This window comes from Botryllus schlosseri, chromosome 14 (genome assembly GCF_051294905.1).
Source record: "Botryllus schlosseri isolate E-star chromosome 14, Bs_hap1, whole genome shotgun sequence".
NCBI lineage: Eukaryota > Metazoa > Chordata > Ascidiacea > Stolidobranchia > Styelidae > Botryllus > Botryllus schlosseri.
The window spans coordinates 6,340,850-6,362,259 of NC_137249.1; the positions used below are offsets into that span (position 1 = coordinate 6,340,850).

At 40.2% G+C, this 21,410-nt stretch overlaps 1 protein-coding gene and 1 long non-coding RNA gene across 2 annotated transcripts in view; both read right to left on the reverse strand.

Moving 5' to 3' along the window:
* The window catches only part of LOC145455981 (uncharacterized), a 99,661-nt gene that overhangs the window by 63,186 nt on the left and 15,065 nt on the right, over window positions 1-21,410 (reverse strand). The window contains exons 19-57 of the mRNA XM_080334008.1: window positions 21,226-21,398; window positions 17,362-17,503; window positions 16,653-16,816; window positions 16,473-16,594; window positions 15,667-15,777; window positions 15,083-15,268; window positions 14,623-14,824; window positions 14,064-14,170; window positions 13,822-14,004; window positions 13,022-13,153; window positions 12,501-12,635; window positions 11,953-12,072; window positions 11,759-11,893; window positions 11,490-11,624; window positions 11,089-11,244; window positions 10,462-10,596; window positions 10,015-10,152; window positions 9,829-9,948; window positions 9,558-9,692; window positions 9,363-9,497; window positions 9,126-9,284; window positions 8,790-8,924; window positions 8,589-8,729; window positions 8,276-8,398; window positions 8,075-8,212; window positions 7,878-8,012; window positions 7,531-7,707; window positions 7,281-7,412; window positions 6,724-6,858; window positions 5,989-6,108; window positions 5,785-5,919; window positions 4,914-5,048; window positions 4,269-4,424; window positions 3,808-3,942; window positions 1,943-2,080; window positions 1,765-1,884; window positions 1,348-1,482; window positions 1,154-1,288; window positions 608-766 (exon numbers count right to left, since the gene is read on the reverse strand). Of these exons, the coding sequence (XP_080190134.1) occupies window positions 608-766; window positions 1,154-1,288; window positions 1,348-1,482; window positions 1,765-1,884; window positions 1,943-2,080; window positions 3,808-3,942; window positions 4,269-4,424; window positions 4,914-5,048; window positions 5,785-5,919; window positions 5,989-6,108; window positions 6,724-6,858; window positions 7,281-7,412; window positions 7,531-7,707; window positions 7,878-8,012; window positions 8,075-8,212; window positions 8,276-8,398; window positions 8,589-8,729; window positions 8,790-8,924; window positions 9,126-9,284; window positions 9,363-9,497; window positions 9,558-9,692; window positions 9,829-9,948; window positions 10,015-10,152; window positions 10,462-10,596; window positions 11,089-11,244; window positions 11,490-11,624; window positions 11,759-11,893; window positions 11,953-12,072; window positions 12,501-12,635; window positions 13,022-13,153; window positions 13,822-14,004; window positions 14,064-14,170; window positions 14,623-14,824; window positions 15,083-15,268; window positions 15,667-15,777; window positions 16,473-16,594; window positions 16,653-16,816; window positions 17,362-17,503; window positions 21,226-21,398 (5,509 nt within the window). The remainder of the gene's footprint in view (window positions 1-607; window positions 767-1,153; window positions 1,289-1,347; window positions 1,483-1,764; window positions 1,885-1,942; window positions 2,081-3,807; window positions 3,943-4,268; window positions 4,425-4,913; window positions 5,049-5,784; window positions 5,920-5,988; window positions 6,109-6,723; window positions 6,859-7,280; window positions 7,413-7,530; window positions 7,708-7,877; window positions 8,013-8,074; window positions 8,213-8,275; window positions 8,399-8,588; window positions 8,730-8,789; window positions 8,925-9,125; window positions 9,285-9,362; window positions 9,498-9,557; window positions 9,693-9,828; window positions 9,949-10,014; window positions 10,153-10,461; window positions 10,597-11,088; window positions 11,245-11,489; window positions 11,625-11,758; window positions 11,894-11,952; window positions 12,073-12,500; window positions 12,636-13,021; window positions 13,154-13,821; window positions 14,005-14,063; window positions 14,171-14,622; window positions 14,825-15,082; window positions 15,269-15,666; window positions 15,778-16,472; window positions 16,595-16,652; window positions 16,817-17,361; window positions 17,504-21,225; window positions 21,399-21,410) is intronic.
* On the reverse strand, window positions 2,298-3,123 carry LOC145455092 (uncharacterized). Its single transcript, XR_013920274.1, has 2 exons — window positions 2,627-3,123; window positions 2,298-2,593 (listed from the first exon to the last, which is right to left on the reverse strand). It is a non-coding gene; the product is annotated as an uncharacterized LOC145455092 (long non-coding RNA).

Below are 21,410 nucleotides of genomic sequence, written 5' to 3' on the forward strand. Positions count from 1 at the left end.
CCCGAGGTAGTCTGCTACTAAAATAGGAATAGACGTAAAGCCGTAAAAAACATAATTACATGTAGAAGTGATGAATTACATGACGTGTTAAAACTACTTGAAATAGAAGTAGTTTGGAAATAAGTAGTTTCAATTAGTCGATTCGGTCGAGGGGTACCATACTTTAGCAGTTGATCACAAATGGCTTCATTCAAAATTGCAAGATGCATCTTCACAACCAACACAAAAGCAACAATGACGCTACGAATAAGGGTAATCTTTGAACATATATTCACAAACCGTGATCCAGGGCTGATTTCACGCGGTTATTATGACATTCTGGCTCAGAAAATTGAAACGAACCGATCCCTAAACTACTTTTACTTTTCAAAATCAAGACTGTAAAAAGTAAGTAATTTTGTCAAAAAACTGTTAAATAAAAGTGTAGTACAATAACATTGACATTTGAGCAAGTAGTGAAATTAGGCAAAAGCTACCTGAGTAATCCAAAAAGAAGTAAAAGCACTTGGTGTAAGTACTTAGTGTGAGTACCTAGTGACCGCCTCTGTTAGTCAATAGGCGAACATATCAAAAATAGGTGGCAATAGTCTATATCTGATTCTCTCACATGAACAGTATTTTCCGTTTCCAAAGTACCCCTCTCTGCATACACACATGTGAGTGCCGGCGATAACATAGCAGTCGGCATTTTCGCTGCAACGTTCATAGTCTTTTTCGTAGCACATCTCAAAGTCAGCCTTCACCGACCAGACCTTGAATTCTGCGTCTAAAATGAATATTACAAGTGTAATTGGTAGCAACACCAAATCGTCATTGACAGTCCGCAGAACTAAATGATATCGATTATCGTTCTACACAATGAGTACAATTGGCATAGTAAAATTAGTGCTTATTGCTGTTTTGTATGTACAATTGCACATATTACGTATCAACAGATTAGAAAATTAGAGAGACTTCTTTAACGTGTGAAGTATAATAGTCACGGTCACAAGGTAAGGAATCTTCTGTAGAGCGAACTTGGCAAGTAGTTTTAGATGTGTCGCAGCGCAGTCGTCTAGAGTTTTACTGCACTACTTATTATTGAGTATAACAGCAGTGACTACCCCAACCCTATATTTGTGCATATATAGCCTCACATGTGTAACATACTTACCATCGCAGTCAAATCCATCACCGAAGTAAGCCATGTTACATCTGCATGTAGGATTGCCATTGACCATCATGCATTTGGCATTTCTGTTGCATCGCCTTCCGAATCGTCGGTGACATTGAGACCTCCACTGTCCGGCTTTGAAGGCGAGAAAAATTTAATGACCGGTTCGAATTGACCTGATCAGGCGTGCATACTTGCGCAGTAAAATCCACCGCCCCAGTAGCCTGGATTGCAGACACATTTCGGCTTTCCATCTACCGTTTCGCAAGTGGCCTGTTGATGGCATCTTCTACCAAAGTCACGGTTACAATCTGAGGATGGCGTGCCACCTGAAAACGGAAAATTCATCGTGTTAAGTTGTTATTCCAATTTCACATTTGCATACATTTCAGTTTCAAACGGACATGTTTTCAAATAAAACAGGATAGCTTAGCAAATGACGGTCAAGTTCTCTTCCTAGTATAGATTAGAATGATGATGACTCTTGTAAACTGAAATCACATGAAATAAGTAAATATGTAGCCAGTTTTAGCCATGATATTAAGTCCTTGTAGTGCATATGTAGAGAGGTGTATATTCTTCTGTCCTATGAAGCCAAAAAATACACTTACTCATACAATACAGTCCATTTCCAAAGAATCCCGAACTGCAAACACATTGGTATTTACCATCTCTCTTCATGCAAGTAGCATCTTTCGAGCAAGCCCTCTTGTATCGTGCGCGGCATCCGTCTGTGTTTAGAGGGGAGTTTAGCAGTTTACCTCGGCGTTATTACTTTCAGATCAGTACCTCTGCAGATGAAACCGTCTCCGACGTATCCATCTTGGCATTGACACTGAGATCGACCGTCGCCTCCTTTGACACATTGAGAGTTTCTTCCGCAGCGCCTGCCGTTACGTTGGTGACACTCATTATCCCAGGAACCGCCTGATATGAAGTATGCAAAATGATTACATCAAACACAGGCATCACAGGCAATGTTCCCTCTAAGCTGTGCACGTGCGCAAATGCGCAGTGCTGAAACGGTGTCTGCGCACAGAAAATCTAGGATGCGCACAAAAAATTCGCAGTGATGACGTTTTTTTTAATCGTTGCGCACTCTTGTCCAAGGCACCACGCAGGCGCTCTGACTCGAGAAAAATGAGAGGGAACATTGCCAGGGGTAAATAGTGCTATCGCTGAAGTCTGAAACCGAGTTAGGCCTACAAGTGCGGCCCGAAAAGGCAAATATTGCGCTCCGCGAAGCAATGAGAATTTGCAATCGTGTGCGACTCACGAAAGATATTTTTCTTTTACTATGGTATCGTACGCGTGAGCGATACTGATATCATATCAATAGCGCAATCCTATGTGGGAATGGCGAAATAACGTGGTTTAACAAAATTATGAATAACAATGGGCTAGCTAGAAGTTAACTGCGAGAAACTAACGAATAGTCTTCTCCGCGTGTCATGAATATTGTATAAGATTTACTGTACAATTACATGCCGCGAATTTTCGAAGTCATCACTTCCATCAGGCGAATCTGATCACGTATGGTGATATAGGATAATATGCAGAATATGCAAGTACAAGCACCAATATTGTTGAAAAAATCCATCCCTTTGCAAACGTTGATCGGGAAATGCAGCAACTATATGCACCGTAGGGCGTTGCATTAGATCAGCTTCTCAGCAGCACAAATTTGTGATTTTATTCGATTCGTTTGAACGCGTATCTTCTGTCGATAAGGTCATACGCTAATCTTGTTTTTGCTTCAATCAGACTTGAATATTCGTATCATTATATCTGACTGTATGTCTTGACAGTAATGAGTGCATTGCCGGTATTAAGACGTCACATCAGTGTTTTAACGCGATAGGCCTACATCGATCGCATGTATTGATTTCAAGTGCGTTCTCGTGCGTGTATGTCTGTCTTCTAGTAATCCATAGTATGTCACCATATCGTCGCAGTGGAATCAAAGTGACTTATGTCATTGTCCAGATTTCAATATCTTTTGGCATAGCAGATAGGAGGTCACGAAATAGCATGATGTAAGGAAGTCATTATACCAACGGGTACGCCCGAAGATGTTTAATTATATTTAGGGGTCCTACCTTTTCCAACACATCTCACTCGATCAGCTTTACCTGTATATGTAATTACGTGAGCAGAGACAGGATTAAAATTGACAGCAATATATGCAATTCCCGATGATATTGGCCGATTTGATCATGAATTATAGAAAATTTTCGCGCCTGACGGGTTTAGGCGAAGTTAGGTATATCACTCTATGGGGGGCCTGGTTGCGCACTGTTGTCCAAGGGCCTGCACAGTGAGTTGGCGTATTTGCGCAGACTCGTGAAGAATTAAAGGGAACATTGATCACAGGCATTCGTAGTATCATGCGACTAAATCATGGGTGTTGGATGGACATTGCTAGACACAACGCATGGTGTCTTGTGTATCATGTTGTATATTGTGCCTTAGCAGACAAAAATAGTATAACAGCTGATAATAATCGTTATAAAGGGTGTGATTGATTCCGCTAACTCAACAGTCTCAACACCACTGTCAATTTTCAGAATGTCTAGTATATTTTAATACTAATTAAAATGCTGGAAAAATTAAAGAAGTGTAAAAATGGTTGAAGCTTGTAAACTCAAACTTACGTGCGCAATAGAAGCCGTTTCCGAAAAATCCCTTGTTACATTTACATTGAGGTCGGCCATCATCATCAGAACATGTTGCGTCTTGATGACATCGTCTTCCGAATCGTAAATGACAACGGGACCTCCAAACTCCACCTATACGAAAAGATCATAACTAAATAACTTTACCAATCTAGATGTAGCTAGTCTAAATTGATATAAATCATGAAATAGATCAACAAATGCAAGATCAATCTGATATTTCTATTATTCCATGGGCCATATGGATTGGCAGTAAGGAAAGGAATAAATAAGGGACACTGGATAGCAGTACGTACCATTTTGAAATTCTTCTCAAGACTAAATTTCTTTCTAAAACTTTGCATCAAATTCGTCAACATTGTCGACATTTCAACACAGACAGTTTTGCTATTTTTGCGATAACCGGCGAAAGCTTAACCCGGTATTTGCAGCACACTCACGTCCACAATAGTATCCCATTCCCCAATATCCGGGCTTGCATTTGCAGCGATATCGTCCAGACATTGTTTTTAAGCAGTCGGCATGCTCGTGGCAAGATCTTTGGAGGTTATCTTCGCACTCTTGAGGATCCACGGGTGATGCCTCGGTGTCTGCATCTGCATAAGATTGGTATAATTTGTTACCGAGGTGTAGACGGAAATTCATAACTACGATATGCTTGTATCACATATTGATAGAGTGGTAACAAGCATTTTGTATATAATAATAATAATATGAGATATTGATCTATATTATATTTCAGATATATGTATATATAAAGAGCTTTTTGGAGGTACAGAACTTCAATATACACTTGAATAGTTGCTGACGACTACCCCTGATGAGTGTCAGCCGAAAATATTCGGGCTCATTTCAATATGAATATACTATTCAATTATATGTATATGTATTTAGCAATGTTATCTCGTAATATGCACATTGTCCAAGTATTGTGATTGCTGGTCTAATTAGGAAAATTCAGAAATAATCATAGGTTCTGGAAAGCTGGATCCTAGATTTGGTAATTGCTAATTTTCGATTCAAACTCTATTCAGAACTTCGTATGCATGATATATATCAGTGTTATACAACAAACTTCAGTATACCTTCACAGTAAAATCCTGTACCAAAGTAGCCCTTATTACATCGGCATTTGGGTTCGGCACCAGAGGTGTCACAGCGTGCATTGGCATCACATCTGCGTCCAAAGAATTGGTGACATCTGCTTGAGTATGCTCCACCTATTGTATGCAAAAGCATCAAGCTGAAGGAACTATTATACATGATTATTTATGTCAAAAACAAAAATTGAACATAACTAAACCAAGTTATGTTTACAAGTCAGTCTCGTTCAATTACTATAACAAAAAGTTTTATTCATTTATTACAGGAATAGTATTACATCCGGGACGTCAAAATAAACGTGGATGGTGGGCCAGATTCGTACCTCTTGATTGCTTACATGCCGGACCAGCCAAATGATTCTAAAATGTTACCTCCAAATACAAACCTTTATTTTCCACTGAAATGCCTTAATATCCAATCTATAAATAATAGCATTCTTCTACCATCACCTTTATTCGCAAACAACGGTATTGGCAGAAATACAATGATTGGCTGATTCAATACAGTTACAAATTGCTAAAACAGTAGCTCTAACGATGACATAATTTGACCATCTGGCGGTTGTATGTTTGAAACCCTGATTTACATAAAATGTTGAACGCACAAAGAACAGGGAACTGTCTATTGTAATGCGCTGTAATTTGCTGAAAAAAGTTTTGAAAATTGTGATCCTCCAGAGCAGGGACTGTGATTCTATGATCATTCTACGCAATGGAAGCTATTCAGGAATTTGAGGACCTTCCTCTGCGAAATGAATTTACATATACACATAAATAAGTCAGAATATATTTGTATGGATTGCATGTTTTTACAGCAGTTTGCCTTCAACTATCACAAATCACATCGACTTACTTCCACAGTAGAATCCATTGCCGAAATACCCAGTATTACAAACACATTTAGATTCGCCATTAACTTGTTGGCACATCGCATTTTCATTGCAAGGCCTTCCATATTTTCGGTCACATTCGGATTTCGGTGTTCCACCTGTGTTCCACCCAAGGACAAGAATCAATGAGTAAATCCAGTGCAACATTAAAAAACAGTAGTACTCACGTCCGCAGTAGAATCCGTTTCCATAGAACCCGCTTCTGCATTGGCATCGATATTTCATTCCGTCTTTGACACAATCTGCGTTTTCATTACATCCTCGACCGAATTCCAATTCGCACGGTTCTGGTGAAACAGGGAAGTATTTAACCACATTGGAAGTAGAAGCTATTACATATAGAAAAACATAGTGATACAAGAAGACAAGATATGAAATAATTGATAAAATACAGCTCAGTATTTAAAGCAGTGTTTCTTAAACTTTTTAGCGCTCGTACCCCTTGAGCTGTCGTGAAATGTTTTTCGTACCCCCTATCCAGGATCGAAACAGCACTTTTTCAAGTCACCCTCAAAGGTCATGGACCCCATAGGGTTTTCAGCACAACTTATTTTGATTTCAGGGACAGGAGATATTCATATCGAAGGTTTCGCCGATGTCCTGTGATTTTAGGGTCCAAAGTAAATATTTTGTCGGGGGGAATGACATACCCAAATTTAGTGTAAGAATTCGATTGAAAGGAATCGCGCCAAGCGCAAAGAAAATTTTAGAGTTGAAGAAGTCCGGCCAATAATATTCCATTTGCAAAATATATGCGTAATTAAATAACGTATAATTGCACACTGCATCTCATACCCCCTACTTTTGTGATTCGTACCCCCAAAGGGTCCGTGGGCCCCTGTTTAAGAACCGCTGTGTCAAAGACTAACTAGATACCGTATTCATAAATGGATAACACTCACTTTTGCACGTAAGTCCATCTCCAACGTATCCTTCATTACAGACACATTTCGCATTAGCTTCAGATGTATCGCAGCGTGCGTTAGAAGAGCATCGTCGCGCATATCGTCTGTGACATTCATTGACCCAACTTCCAGCTGCAGACACAATTAACAATTACATACCTGCTCACTGCCCAACAATTTATCCAAAAACTACATCATGAAAATTGTTGTTTTTTGTAAGTCATGATTAGGGCACAAATGGATTATACTCTTTTTGAATGACCGTCTAATTACAAATCGAGGGAGATGGGAAGATGCATCTTGCAAGTTTGAGAGTGGCCACCTTATGATTAACTTCCATATGTACACGACCCCTACATCAAATCTACAATTTGAAACTACTTAGTTAGTTTCAGACTTTATCTACCTTCCCCTTATATTACTTTATCTACTTCCTCTTGTAGTAGCTTTGACAGTTCTTGGAAAGTGCTATTTCTACTAATAATTTAGTAGAAATTCATGGCGTTACTTCTGCTTATACTCGAGTATTCATTAGGTGCAAAAGAAGAACTTACATCGGCAGAAAAACCCGTTTCCGAAAAAGCCATCTTTACATGCGCAAGTGGGATTGGCCCCTGGCGTACATTCTGCGTCTCTGTGGCATTTTCTTCCGAATCTTCGAGCGCAGGGACCTTTCTCTGCGTCACCTGTTTTTCAGAATGACAGAAATAGGAATTGTCATCAATACTAATACGCCATTGAGAAAACTAGACCGTTGAACGACAGTCATAGAGAGCATGTGACGTGTGATGAAAATTGTCTTACCAACGCAATAGAGGCCGTTGCCGACATATCCCGCTTTGCAACGGCACATGTACTTGTCTCCAGACTTATAACAGTTGGCATTGGCGGAACAAAATTTGAAGAATCGTCTGTAACACATCATACCGTCCACCGGCTCGTCTTTTGGCATCGGCATAACATCAACAACGCTGGGATCCTCTGCAACATCATATTACATGGTTCAAATTACAGATTGAAAGTTTCAAAACACTAGTATTGAATTATAGGAACCTAGGCCTATAAAAATAGATATTTTAGAGATTCAGATGTTTCACAGGATAATTTTGTGCACAAACTCAACTGTAGTGCCGGAAGAAATATCAACTCACTATCACAAGAATAGCCATCTCCAGAATAACCTCGTTTGCACCTGCAAACGTTTCGTCCGCGTACTCTCGCACAAGCGGCATCTTTACCACACCGTCTACCGGACATACGATGGCATTCATTATCCCATTTTCCACCTATAATGAAATGAATGTCGATTAAAACGCTATTTCCTATTTTTGCAGTAAAGGGCATATACTTTGACAGTAGAATCCATTGCCCCAATAAGAGCTCTTGCACACGCATCGGAAAGAACCATCGTCGCCTTCTAGACAATCGGCGTTAGCGTGACACATTCTTCCGAATTGAGTATGACATCCGGACTTAGGACTGCCCTCTGAATATTAAACGATTAATGTAGAGGGACATGAAATCATATGAAAATAAAATGAATACATACGTGCACAATTCTGGCCATTTCCGAAATAGCCTGTCTTGCATTGACATTGATAACCTCTTGCGCCTGTGTTGACGCACATCGCGTTTGCATCACACGGTCTGCCGAATCTCATGAAGCACGCTCCTGTATTGCAAAGATAATTTAATATTTTTGCACGATTAATGTCAAGTTGCAGAAATTCTGATAGGAAAACCATCCTCAAGTTGAACACCTCAACCTGCCGCGGAAATTTAATTGAATTTACGGCTTTATGACATTTCCTGGTGAACCTTCAAGGTTTGTGATACTGGTGCCGGAAAAAGTTCTTACTAACCTCGGCAAAAGAATCCATTTCCGAAATAGCCGTCTTTGCACACGCATTTGTGAGATCCGTCTTCCATCGACTGGCAGTCGGCATTCGACGCACATCGCCTACCGGACTCTCGGTGACATTCGTTGTCCCAGGAACTGCCCACTGGAAAATCGAAGAGCGATACTATTTCGATACTTTGTCGATTTCACCGGAATGACTTACTCGCGCAGTAATAGCCATTTCCAAAGTAACCCTCGTTGCAACGGCATCTGCTAATTCCGTCTTCGTCAACGCAGGAAGCGTCTTTGTGGCACATTCTTCCGGAAAATCGTTGGCACTCATTACTCGGCGTACCAGCTGATTTGAAATAGAAAATGGCATTATTACATTTCTTATTATACAATCTGTCTGCAGATTTACAGCAAATTACAAAATCAGTATTTTACAGATTCCCAGTAAAATATCTTACAGTCGGTCGATGTGATAGTTGCAAATCGGCAATAGTATCACAATAATAATTAATATTAGTATATTAGGAGTTAAATCCGCGTATCTCACATGAACAATATTTTCCGTTTCCATAATAGCCTTCTTTACAAACGCATTTGTACAATCCGCTGACCATGAAACAGTCAGCGTTTTCACTGCAACTTTCGTAATCTTGTTCATAGCACATTTCAGCGTCGACCATCACGGACCAAACCTTGAAATCCGAGTCTACAACCAACAATAACATGATCAGCAAAAGTAGCAATAAAGACCAGAAAAGCATTTGTCATAATTTGTCTCACTTACCATCACAGTTGAAACCGTCTCCAAAATATCCCTTCTTGCATCGGCACTCGGGGTTGCCATTGACCATCATGCATCTGGCATTTCTGTTACACCGCCTTCCGAATCGTCGGTGACATCGAGACCTCCACTGTCCAGCTGTGAAGGCGAGATAAATTAAATGACAAGTTCAAATTGACCTGGTCATGGAGTGCTTACTTGCGCAGTAAAATCCACCGCCCCAGTAGCCTGGATTGCAGACGCACTTTGGCCTTCCCTCTACATTTTGGCAAGTGGCATGTTGATGGCATCTTCTACCAGAGTCACGGTTGCAATCTGAGGATGGCCTGCCACCTGAAAACGAGATATTCATTGCTGTTTTCTCTCGCCCCAAACTCGCTGTATCGATGCACGTTTTTGCATATCATATTACTAATCAACTGTGAGCCACATCAGACACACCTTTATCTATAACCGACTATTCACTTACTCATGCAGTATAGTCCATTTCCAAAGAATCCAATTCGACAAGCACATTGGTATCTTCCGTCTATCCTGACGCATGTCGCGTCTTTCGAGCATGCTCTCTTGTATCTTGCGCGGCAGCCATCTACACAATGCGTTTCCATGTTAAATTATGTAATTTTGTGATATTTCGTGTATGCTGCAATTTTACCTCTGCAAATGAAGCCGTTTCCAGCATATCCTTCGCGGCATTGACACTGAGCTGAACCATCGCTTCCTGTGACACACTGAGAGTTTGCTCCGCAGCGGCGGCCGTTGCGCCTGTGACACTCGTTGTCCCAAGACCCGCCTAACATTTCAAAACGGATTCGTTAATAATATGCCGCATTTATCCTAATACCAAAGATACTGAGGTCAGCATCTCATGTTATTGATGTAAGTGTAGTTAAGAGTAAATACAGGCGTAATCTGATTTCTTGTGCACTTAACAGACTGATCTTCACAAGGCAATGAGTTGGGGAAAAAGTAGCCTACTTTATTGCCACAAAAACCAACAAAATAATTTGAACAAACGTCTTTGAACAAGTTACCCTTTTTAGATCACATTTCCCCTCTTTAATCAATACAATCATCCAAAATATGAGAGAAAGCATCATACTTGCGCAGTAGAAACCGTTTCCGAAGAATCCTGCGTTACATCGGCACTGAGGTTGGCCGTCATCATCCATACACGTAGCGTCTTGATGACATCGTCTTCCGAATCGGAATTGACAACGGGACTTCCAAGCACCCTCTGTCAAACAAAATAGAAATAGGTATATTCGGATTGCGCTTCGCATATATCATAACTGCCAACCGCAGCATAGAGATTTCAGGATAGAATGCAAGATTCTCTGACTCTGAGAAAAATACATTTCTTATTATAACCTGAAGAGCCCAAGAGAATGAGCTCGCATATCAGGAATTATTAATGTTAAGACAACGCAAATGATGCCTGATCAGTGATATTTTCCATGATTCGACGTGACGAATGATATACATTTGGTGACAGTGTTTCCTCTGAAACCTAAATTACTCAAATATGTTGGAAATATACAACAAGATATTCTAACAAATAGTTGAATCAAATGATCCAATTTCTCCTGCAATCTACAATACATTATATCGCCAGACCACAACTTTTGGACATTGATGTTACACATCCCATAGCATCATAAGATCAACAATATCAGTGGAGATTAGCTTGATTACAAAAGTATCACCCAGTCCATTGTACAAAACTCACTTCCGCAGTAGAATCCCATTCCCCAATATCCGGGCTTGCATTTGCAGCGGTATCGTCCGGACATCGTTTTCAAGCAATCGGCATGTTCGTGGCATGATTTTTGAAGGTTATCTTCGCATTCTTGAGCATCCACGGACATGACATCGGTGTCAGCATCTGTGTACGGTTGAATTTCACTCAAATGTAGATCTACTCAACACGACAAGAATCAGCGTACTAATTTCGATCAATTACCGAGCGGTTGAATGTGTGCTAATTTCAATGCAATAATAAATTGCGCATTCACTCAGTTCCAGCATTGAGATCAAGTTAGAATCGTTATTTCTCAAACTGAGGCAGGAGTCATATGTGTTTCATGATCACTACTCATCAATTCTAAGTTCTGTATGAGAAAAGCTAACCTTCGCAATGGAAGCCAGTTCCAAAGTAACCTCTCTTGCATCGACACTGCGGTTCCGCACCAGTTGTGTCGCAGAGAGCATTGGCGTCACATCGGCGTCCGAAGAATTGGTGACAACGATTTGCGTAAACTCCACCTGGCCCCAAAAAATGGTAAGTTATAGGAATGTCATTTACCTAAAATAACTACCGTCATATTGAGACCAAAGAGAGAAATAGTTGAAAGTTACTGCCTATATGCACTTTCTATATGCAATCTTTCTATACATACTTCCACAATAGAATCCATTGCCAAAGTAGCCAGCGTTACAAACACATTTAGCTTCGCCATTAACTGTTCGGCACGCCGCTTGTTGATTGCAAGGCCTTCCGAATCTTCTGTGGCAATTAGATTTGGGAGTTCCGCCTAAAATCGAACGACATTTAATAATACATAGTTCACCACCGTCCAATGTTAGCACGCACGTCCACAGTATAATCCATTTCCATAATAACCGGATCTGCATTGGCATCGGTATCTCATTCCGTCTTTGACGCACTGTGCATTTTCGTTGCAGTCACGCCCGAACGCGAGTTCGCATGGTTCTAGTAAATAAGAAATCAAATTTGCATCATCTTAAATTAAGCAATCAGTAAGGTCTCAAAATTAAAAATGATTGCACATAAATAGCAGCAACACACTACATGAAAAACCAATGTACACAAATGCACATGGCCATCGGTTAAATCACAACGTCCAGTAATCACGTTCTTCAGTGCTTCACACTCACTGGCATGCATTTTTAAACAACCATCTTTAAAATTGAGGTAGTAGCTGCTGCTGGTCTGATGTCTATTGGCCATGTTATTATTGCTGTATAGGAAAGGTTACTTAGGCCCATTCAACCAGGAGCATAACCGAATAGCTAACTTGTGACCGAAGTTGTCTTACCGATAACATGTCTAACACGTTTAACTAACAAGTCTCTGATTATGGCAATACAAATAATGATAATATATGCATATTCACTTACTTCTACACATAATTCCATTTCCAACGTATCCATCGTTGCAGATACACTCGGGATCGGCTCCACTTACATCACAACGCGCATTAGCAGAGCATCGGCGTCCATACCGTCTGTGACACTGGTTGACCCAACGCCCGGCTAAAAAGAAAGTTATCTCGCTTCAAAAATACTCATTACTATGTAACTGTTGAAGGTTATGATAAGTCACAGTCAATACAACATTATGACTATTTGATTGGATTTTCATGATGATAGCACACATTGCATTATGTATAAAAAAAAAAACATTGATATCGCAGGCGTATTTAAGAAATAAAACGAAAAGATAGATAACCTACAACAAAACAGGGTGTTAGATTTGGTTATAAAATTCAGAACAAAAAAAGTTCATCTATGAGATATTCATGTGCCAGTGCAGTAACAGTTCTACATCAGGCAAAGACAGTAGGATATGAATGAATATAAAATTGACATCAATCCGTCCTATTTTTGGACATATTAATTCACTATATACTGGAACCTACATCGACAGTAAAATCCATTTCCAAAGAATCCTTCTTTACATCTACACTGAGGCAAGGCGCCTTGAACACATTCTGCATCTCTGTGACACCTTCTTCCAAACCGTCTTCCACAGACATCCCTCTCTCGATTGCCTGTATTTCACAAATTAGTCAGTGAGGATCCCAACAGGTACGGCTGTATTTCAAGATTTTTTTCTAAGTCGCAGACTGAAATCCAGCTGGTCTATCTGGGTATATGTGCTCTAGGGAAAGGGAATTTGGCTACAGATAATAATATAGACCAAGGAATATAATCACACGGTCAACTTTGATACAGAAGAAAACCAATAGGTGTTCAGTAATAAAGTACTTCTACATTTATTAAGTACTCAAGTGAGTTTTGACTGTCTGATTCCACTGATAGTTACATTTTAAAGCACTTTAAGGTATACTTCCATAACTTCTACTATTTAGAATTTGTCAAGAAGAAAGTTATATATGGATTGGATAGATTCGCATCTTGTTGTGGGTGATATTGCTAAGGCAACTGGGCGATGTATTATAATTTTGAGAAATGGACCTGGACCTGCTTTCATCATCATTATAGTCATGCATAAACTAATTTTGAAATCTGCCACCAGCGATTGACAAAGGCTTAATTCTCATCACGCACATCTAATGAAGGCAAATTTGTAGGTACAGTGTCAGATGAAAATTTATGAGCTGTAGTAATTGTATTAGGAATGGCACTCTAACACGTTTAAGCAACCATACGCCTAAACACAGCGTAACAAGAATTCCAGCCACGGCCTCGTTCTTACTTAAGCAATAGCGTCCATTTCCGATATACCCAACTTTGCATCTGCATTCATACTTGTCGCCTACTTGATAGCAGTCGCCATTGTGGGAACAATACGAGAACAGGTTCCTGTAACACATCGAGCCATGCACCTGCTTGTCAGATGGGGCAGGTGCGGGAGTAGGAGTGGACGGGACGCCTGAAACTGAATATTACACTTTACTGGCACCCATTGAAGGGATATCTGGTCCGTGCAAAAAATACCGCATGTTGTGGGTTCTCCCAGGAACTCGACAATGGTATCTCCACTTGTTCGGTACGCGTTAATAATTCCGGCCCTTGATGCATCGCCCATGGAAGACACCCAAATACTGAAACATGAATAACAGACATTTTACATTTTTTTGTGTAGTTGTTTATCCAGTTTAAACTGGCATTAAATAGATAAAATTATCATTTTATTACATATTATGCACATCTATATGATTATTGTCATTATTACAACACATAATTGATATTGGTAATCGTCAGTAACTAGTCGAGAATTGAAAAGAACTTTGAATAAAATTTCGCTTTGAGTCATGAGTCGATCTACATCTAACGCTGAGTTATAATGACAATATATAATATGTATAATTGTATATACATCCTATATACATCATATATGCCCAAATTACCTACAGATGATAATTATTATATTTGTGACTTGATGACCCAACAGCTGCATCGTTGGACACCATTTCAATGAAAAAGCGATTCTCTTAATATTGGAAATGAAGCTTAGTAATATCCACCAAAGTGTAGTCATAAACCGGAAACTAACGTGAAAGTTAAAGTGAGTTCGGCCTTTCCGTCGGTAGCGACATTGAAATTGACTTGATAATTTGCTCGTCTGAATCCATTGTAGCCGTTATAAATTCTCTGCAGGCCATCTCTTGCGCGTTGGAAGTTCGACTGGAACCACGCATTGTAATTACCTTCAGCGATATCGGCTCTCACCAGAAATCTGAGGCAAGATTCCCTATCTGCAAAAAAGAAAAAGTGATTATCGTACAGTGCACTTATGTGTAGCTGCCTTCAAGTTATCATCATTAGCACTTTGTGGATTAAGGACGTTTGATTTTCATGTCTGCTACTGCTACAACAGCAAAAAGGATAAAGAACAAGGTACGCGTGTAGTGTCCTGGCGATCATCGGCATTCCAGATGTTTCATAATACAGCGGTGTGTATTTTGCCTTCCAAAGCTATGTCAGTAGTGAAAAATGTTGAATTAAAAACTCACCAACGGGACAGTCGTCTGCTGGAATGCAGGTGGCATCAACAGAGCTTCTTCGGATCATACCCTGCGGGCAGACGCACGGATCATTGCGATTGCACCCTCGGTTACACCTCGGTGTAGGGTTTTCGCATGTAGGTGGACAATTCGTGGCGCATCTGACCCTGACTTTCATTCCGGAGCATTTTTGTTCTTTGAAAAATACAGAACATGAGTATCGAAAAAGCAGCGTACAGTAGTATGTACTGTAGGTAGGAATTTAAGAATATATGTATCTGTATCTGGTAAAGGACTGGAAAAAACTGTTGGCACAGAAACTGACATTAGTTGTCTTACCTTAAATATGGCACATTTGACCTAAATCATAGCCCGTTCCATGTTACAAAGACGGAAAATTCGCTAACATGAGGTTGAAGAAATACAACCTGATAGTGATAAATATGGAATAGAAGTATATAAATAAAATGAACACAAGCAACCAAAGACACCGTTGAATAATCCAAACAGAATGTCCATGAACCCATTACCCTTTATTTTAACACGTTAGGGCAGTGCTAGTTTAGACACTTAAAAACCCACAGCAAACTCACCAACGCATTTATTATTCTGGCGTATGTAGCCAGATTTGCACGAGCAAGAAAGTCGGTTGGATCCTTGACAGTTGCAGATGGTATTCTCGACTTTGTCTTCAATTTGACCACCTGAATTACGGAATAATGATGTATTTACCTCATGAAGCCTAGTTCTGAATGATGATTATAAGGTTGTATTCACTACTTTAATGATGTTTCAAACTAAGACTCAACCAATCAATATGCAATCGAGGATCGGTGTAATACGATTTGAAAGTCTTGACTGCATTGCAGCAGTGACTGCATTGCACCATTGACTGCATTGCAGCATTGGCCGCATTGTATTGCTGTTCAATGCACTCAATCAGTATCAATATCAGTTTATTATTATTTTCATCATTTCAAAACACCACAAAACTGCGATACAATGAAAAGATGGGAAGGTGTCGAAATGACTTGGAAATTGTCTTTGAAATCAGACACCCACACCCAAATGGCAAGATTGATATAAAGATCATGTTTCACAGTAGTCATCATGGTCAACATATCTCATTCCACATTGATAGGGTAAAAAAATTGCATCAAATGATGCTCAAATAAATTCATCAACAAAAGGTAGCACATAACCTTGATTTCATACACTGCGCGTTAATTTAAATCTGACGTTTATGAAAATTATGGACATTCAACAAGAATTATGTTCATGGAAGCTTGACTGAATGACTTAATTTACTTTCAAAGCTGTTGGGTAGAAGTTGAAACATACCACTGCTACATTCAAAATAGTCTGAATCCACTCGAAATAACATTATAACTGCACTGACCAGTGGATACATAAAATCCTTGAAGAGCGCAACCGCATTGGCTTCTCACAACGCACTTGTTACCGTCGTACACGTATCCGAAATCACAAACGCAAGCTTCCACGACATCATCAGAGTCGCACCTATGACCAACAGTCCGATAAGCGACAATGCTCAGGATCAAAGCAATCGTAAACTTACGCCAATGAAGCGAATGGGTTAAGGCAGGTGTCCTGGCAGACAGAAGCGCAAGGTGTGTACGTGCTGTGAGTCGGACAGTTAGGTGCGGCCATTTTAGCAGCTGGCCTCCAGTCACATAATTCAACTCCCCGGTCCAAACAATTCATTGCGTAATCTTCGAAGATCTGATGAATACAAATGGTCGGTAAAAATTCACTGTAGCTAACGAGTAGGTTCTTCTGCGAAACACTGCTATATCAATAGCAGTAACAAACAGAAGTAACCAATGCATACTCAATAATATCAGCAAAAATTTGGATAATAATAATTGATAGAGCGCAATATATCATCCTTACACAAAGGCGCTGTACAAAGGCGTTCGTAACATATCGAAAGTATAACGATATGTATACAAGACCGAATGCATAGTTGTAAGCAATGAATGGATAACATCTAAAAGAGTGAGGCATTGCAGAAAGGAATTTCATGATAATACATGGCGTGCGATAAATTACTGGGAATGTTGAATTGATGTTCAAAATCATTGAAAATGAAATTGAAGGCATTTTAATTACTGAAATAGTACCGTTTTTATAGATCATGTAATTTATATCACATTGAGATTCGTAACGGCATATAACCAAATATAGTATCTCTATCTCTCTCTCACTCTCTCTTTATTACTGAAACTTTTCAGGTTGCTTTGAATGAAGCTAGTTTATGAACTTACCATTGAAATGATGTCGGCGTTACCCGCGTCATCGCAAGCATCTTCAAGACATCTCTGATAGTCGCCATCCGAATCAGCGGAAACGCAACCACCGAAAAATCCGGCACGATCACGTAAAGCCCCGCAAGCATCGGAACCAGACCTTGGCAAATAATTGTGCATTTAATGGGGGCTAATTTCTGAAAACAGCTCAGAAGCACGTTTCATACTAAATTACAAGCTCGTAATGATAAAGCGATATAACACCATTCACTTCATATAGTGCATCAGTATGTGCATTGCGTAATCACCACAGAAACGAGATTTAGAAGCCAAACGCCAGTATATTCACTAAATACCATTTCAAGTGGATTTATTGTGTCTTGTCCATTGCTGTGCATATATCATCATCATCATTGGTTTATTAGCAATTTTATCAGTTCAATACACCACAAAAAATGCGATACAATGAAAAGACAGGAAGATGTCGAAGCGACAAGGAGTAGTCTATGGAATCTGACACCCACCTTGGCCTAGGCCAGTGGTTCCCAACCGGGGAGGAATTCCCCCCTTGGGGGGAATTTTACAATTTTTAGGGAGGAATTCCACTTTAGAATTGTAACGGATTTTCCAAATCGTTCATGTCCGAACTGTCATGTAGTCAACCAGCTATATCCGAATGTATGCTCCTTATGGCTTTTTTTGCTGAAAGTATGTTCAAATGCTATTTGAAATCTCTTTTTCACATACAAATTCCTCCTTGTTTTTTTTTAAATTAGTTCAGATGTGCTGCAGCTCGCAAGGCAATTTTGTAGGCCAGCGACGTCCTCTCAATCAAATATATCCTAAGCGAGCAAATGTCGTGCCGAATCTATCGCAACCAGGCCTCCAGTGAAGGTATTTATCTTATATTTTCAAGTCAACATTTTCAGACAGTGACAAAATATTCCAACGTCATCGATTCAAGTCAAACAGATCGCTAGCCTTGCTTTATTTTTAGTGAGAACAGCTCCCCGATCGAAAAAAGACACGTTAAACTTGGTGCGACGTTGCCGAAACGTAATGGGTTTCCTAAATTTCAATGAGCTCCAGCAGGAAATCTCATCGCGTGTATGTTATATATCAGGGCTGCAACCTAGTCACGATGCTCCGAGTCACAAGTCAATCTCACTTCCATAGTTTTGACTCGGGAGTCAAGTCGAGTCATTTTCAATTCAGCATTGAGTCAAGTCCGACTCCAAGTCACCGAGCAGAGGGATCGACTCCGAGTCATTGTAATGGTATTATGACTCGAGCTCGAGTCGAAGTCATTGTGTTGACTGATGCTCAGTTTCCAGTTGAAGTCTTGTTAAACCCACTTTTTATAACTCTGTTTGGTGATATTGAATAATTTGGATTTATATTATACTAATTTTCCTCACTTTGAGCAGTTTCTTGTCGCATTTTCAAGTATCAAGACCAATAGACGAAATTCCAATCGGTGGTCACTTTACTGTTTTTCGAAATTACAATGATATGTCGGTTTTGGCCGTCTTATAGTCTCGAGTCATATGGCTTGGTTCGAGTCATGCGCAATGACTCGAGTCCAAGTCAAGTCAATACACAGATTGTCTTGATTCGAGTCGTTTCCGTATATTGAGAAAATGACTCGAGTCAGGTCGAGTCATCAGAAAATGGTGCATCGAGTCTGGTCAACCCTGCTATATATGAAAATAACAATATTATTGGCCAAATGCATAGGCAAACGTGAGAAAAAAAATCGCGAGACCAGTAAATTTATGCATACTGATTTTTCACAGCAGATGTATTAGCGATTGGTGCATCGTAAGCCGGAAACACAAATGGAAGTGTGGGGGTCTGTTGAGTCAAGCCTCCCAGAATTTGTTTGATTGGGACCGAGACCATTGTTTTTGGAGGTCTAGAAAGTGTTGTTACAGCCCTGCTAGAAACAAACAATCGGTTCCCGCCCGTCTTATTCTCCTAGTCAATAGGTGTTTGCGCAGTAAAAATTACCTTTTTTAATCATCGGGCAGATTTCTCCTAAGGGGGGAATTTTGGCTCAAATTTCGGCCAAGGGAGGCACGAGACGAAAAAGGTTGGGAACCACTGGCCTAGGCGATGTAAAGAGGAGGCATGCACACTGAATGAAAGTAAAGAAGATAGTATAGAAAAAGAATGCGACAAGAAATAGGGCAGCATGTCATGGGAAGCGAGATCGATAGGTCAGTCGTGGTCCGGTAATCTTGAGGATGGACTGTATTTATTTAGTAGTAATTGCTTGTATTTCGACTTGAATGTGGACATGCTCGTCGACTGTCTGATGGCCGGCGGGATACTGTTCCACACATCAGGTCCGGCATATTTGATGGAGCGATGATCTTTTCGGTCGATCATATGATATTTGGACGACGTGGACGCGCGTGTGTTGTACTTGTGCGCTTTTGATTCAGAGGTAAAGAAGTCATTGAAATATTCGGGGCAACGACCGCAGTGAAACTGATACATAAACTTGGCGATTTCTAGTTTCCGCATATCTTCTATGTTTAGGACGCCAAATCTCTTCAGCAGCGACTTATTGGATGGGCAGCCAGGCCCTTTTGGAGCCCTAGCTATGATTCGGAGTACTTTATGCTGTAGTTTCTGCAGTGGCTTGAGTGCAGTTTTACTGGCAGCCCCCCAACAGAGGATGCCATAATGTAACTTCGATTGGATTAAGGATTTAAAGAGTATCAGAAGAACCCATGCTGGCATGAAGCGCCCAAGGCTGTAGAACAGGCCGCACTTCGGTGATAATTTAGTTTCTAGGGACTGAATATGACTCTTCCAGGACATGTTCGAGTCCAGTAAAACTCCGAGATATTTGGCATTATCTGTGTTGGAAACGGGCTGACCAGCGATATTAACGGTTAGGCTATTTTTTGAATTTACTGTCAGCAATTGCGATTTCGAGGCGTTTATGCAAAGGTTGTTCTGGGCCGTCCACTCATGGACTTTGGGCATTTGGTCACCAGTCAGGGCATCCAGCTCTGCCGTCGAAGATGCGGAAGAGAGGAGGTGAGTATCATCAGCGAACAGTGTGGTGTTCAGTGAGGAGGTTTCAAAAATGTCGTTGACATATAAGGTGAAAAGGACCGGTCCAAGTACTGAGCCCTGGGGCACACCACAGGTCACCGGGTGAGGAGAGGACAAGGTGTCTGAGATCGCAACCATTTGTTGGCGTCCAGTGAGGTAACTTTTCATGAGCTCACCATTTCATGTTTCGCTTTCTCAGTCAATGACTTTGTGGAAAAATTAATCTGTCTCGCTGACTACATAATAGATAAACACAATTATCGGAGTTGGATTTGCAAATTTCAAGTGAAATTTCCTGATAATCATTCAGTTAGCATTTCTAATAGAACCAAATTACCCAACTACTAGCTGGTACTAGCAGGCCATACAATATTTTTATAATCTCAGTGACTGCAAATTTATTTTATATGTTAGCTGATCATTGTTTTTCGAAGCTATTGGTTTGAAGGATGAATTGCAGTTTCTCCACAATGCGATTTTCAAAATAAGCAGGAGATTTAAAATAGCTAGTTTTAACATAGATTTCGGATATGATCTCCCGAATTTACCAAGCACCGCAGAAATTCCTTATCTTAATCTAGAAATCTGCAAACATGGTTATGCGTAAACAGTGGTATCTCTAACAGAGGCATTTACAGCCACGTGTTCTGGACTGGAGCGCCCAAGTTGACCAAACAATCTATAAATTCCTTATAATAATCTGGAAATCTACATGCTTATGTGTAAACAATGGGCTTGAGATTGTTACTGCACAGTGCACATACACATGCACAGAAGGTCAAAAGCGGATTACAAATATCGGCAATTCCTTACCAGCGAGACACTTGCTGTGCTGTGCAATCGGATACAGCTCCCGGCGTTACCTCATCGCAAGCTTCTGTTTGATGACTTTGGACAAATTGCGCGAAAGTGTTGGCCGTATTTCCATCTTGCATCATCCAATCATCATTTGCTTGCTCGTTGAAATTGCCACACACGCCACATACCTTGAAAGTAAT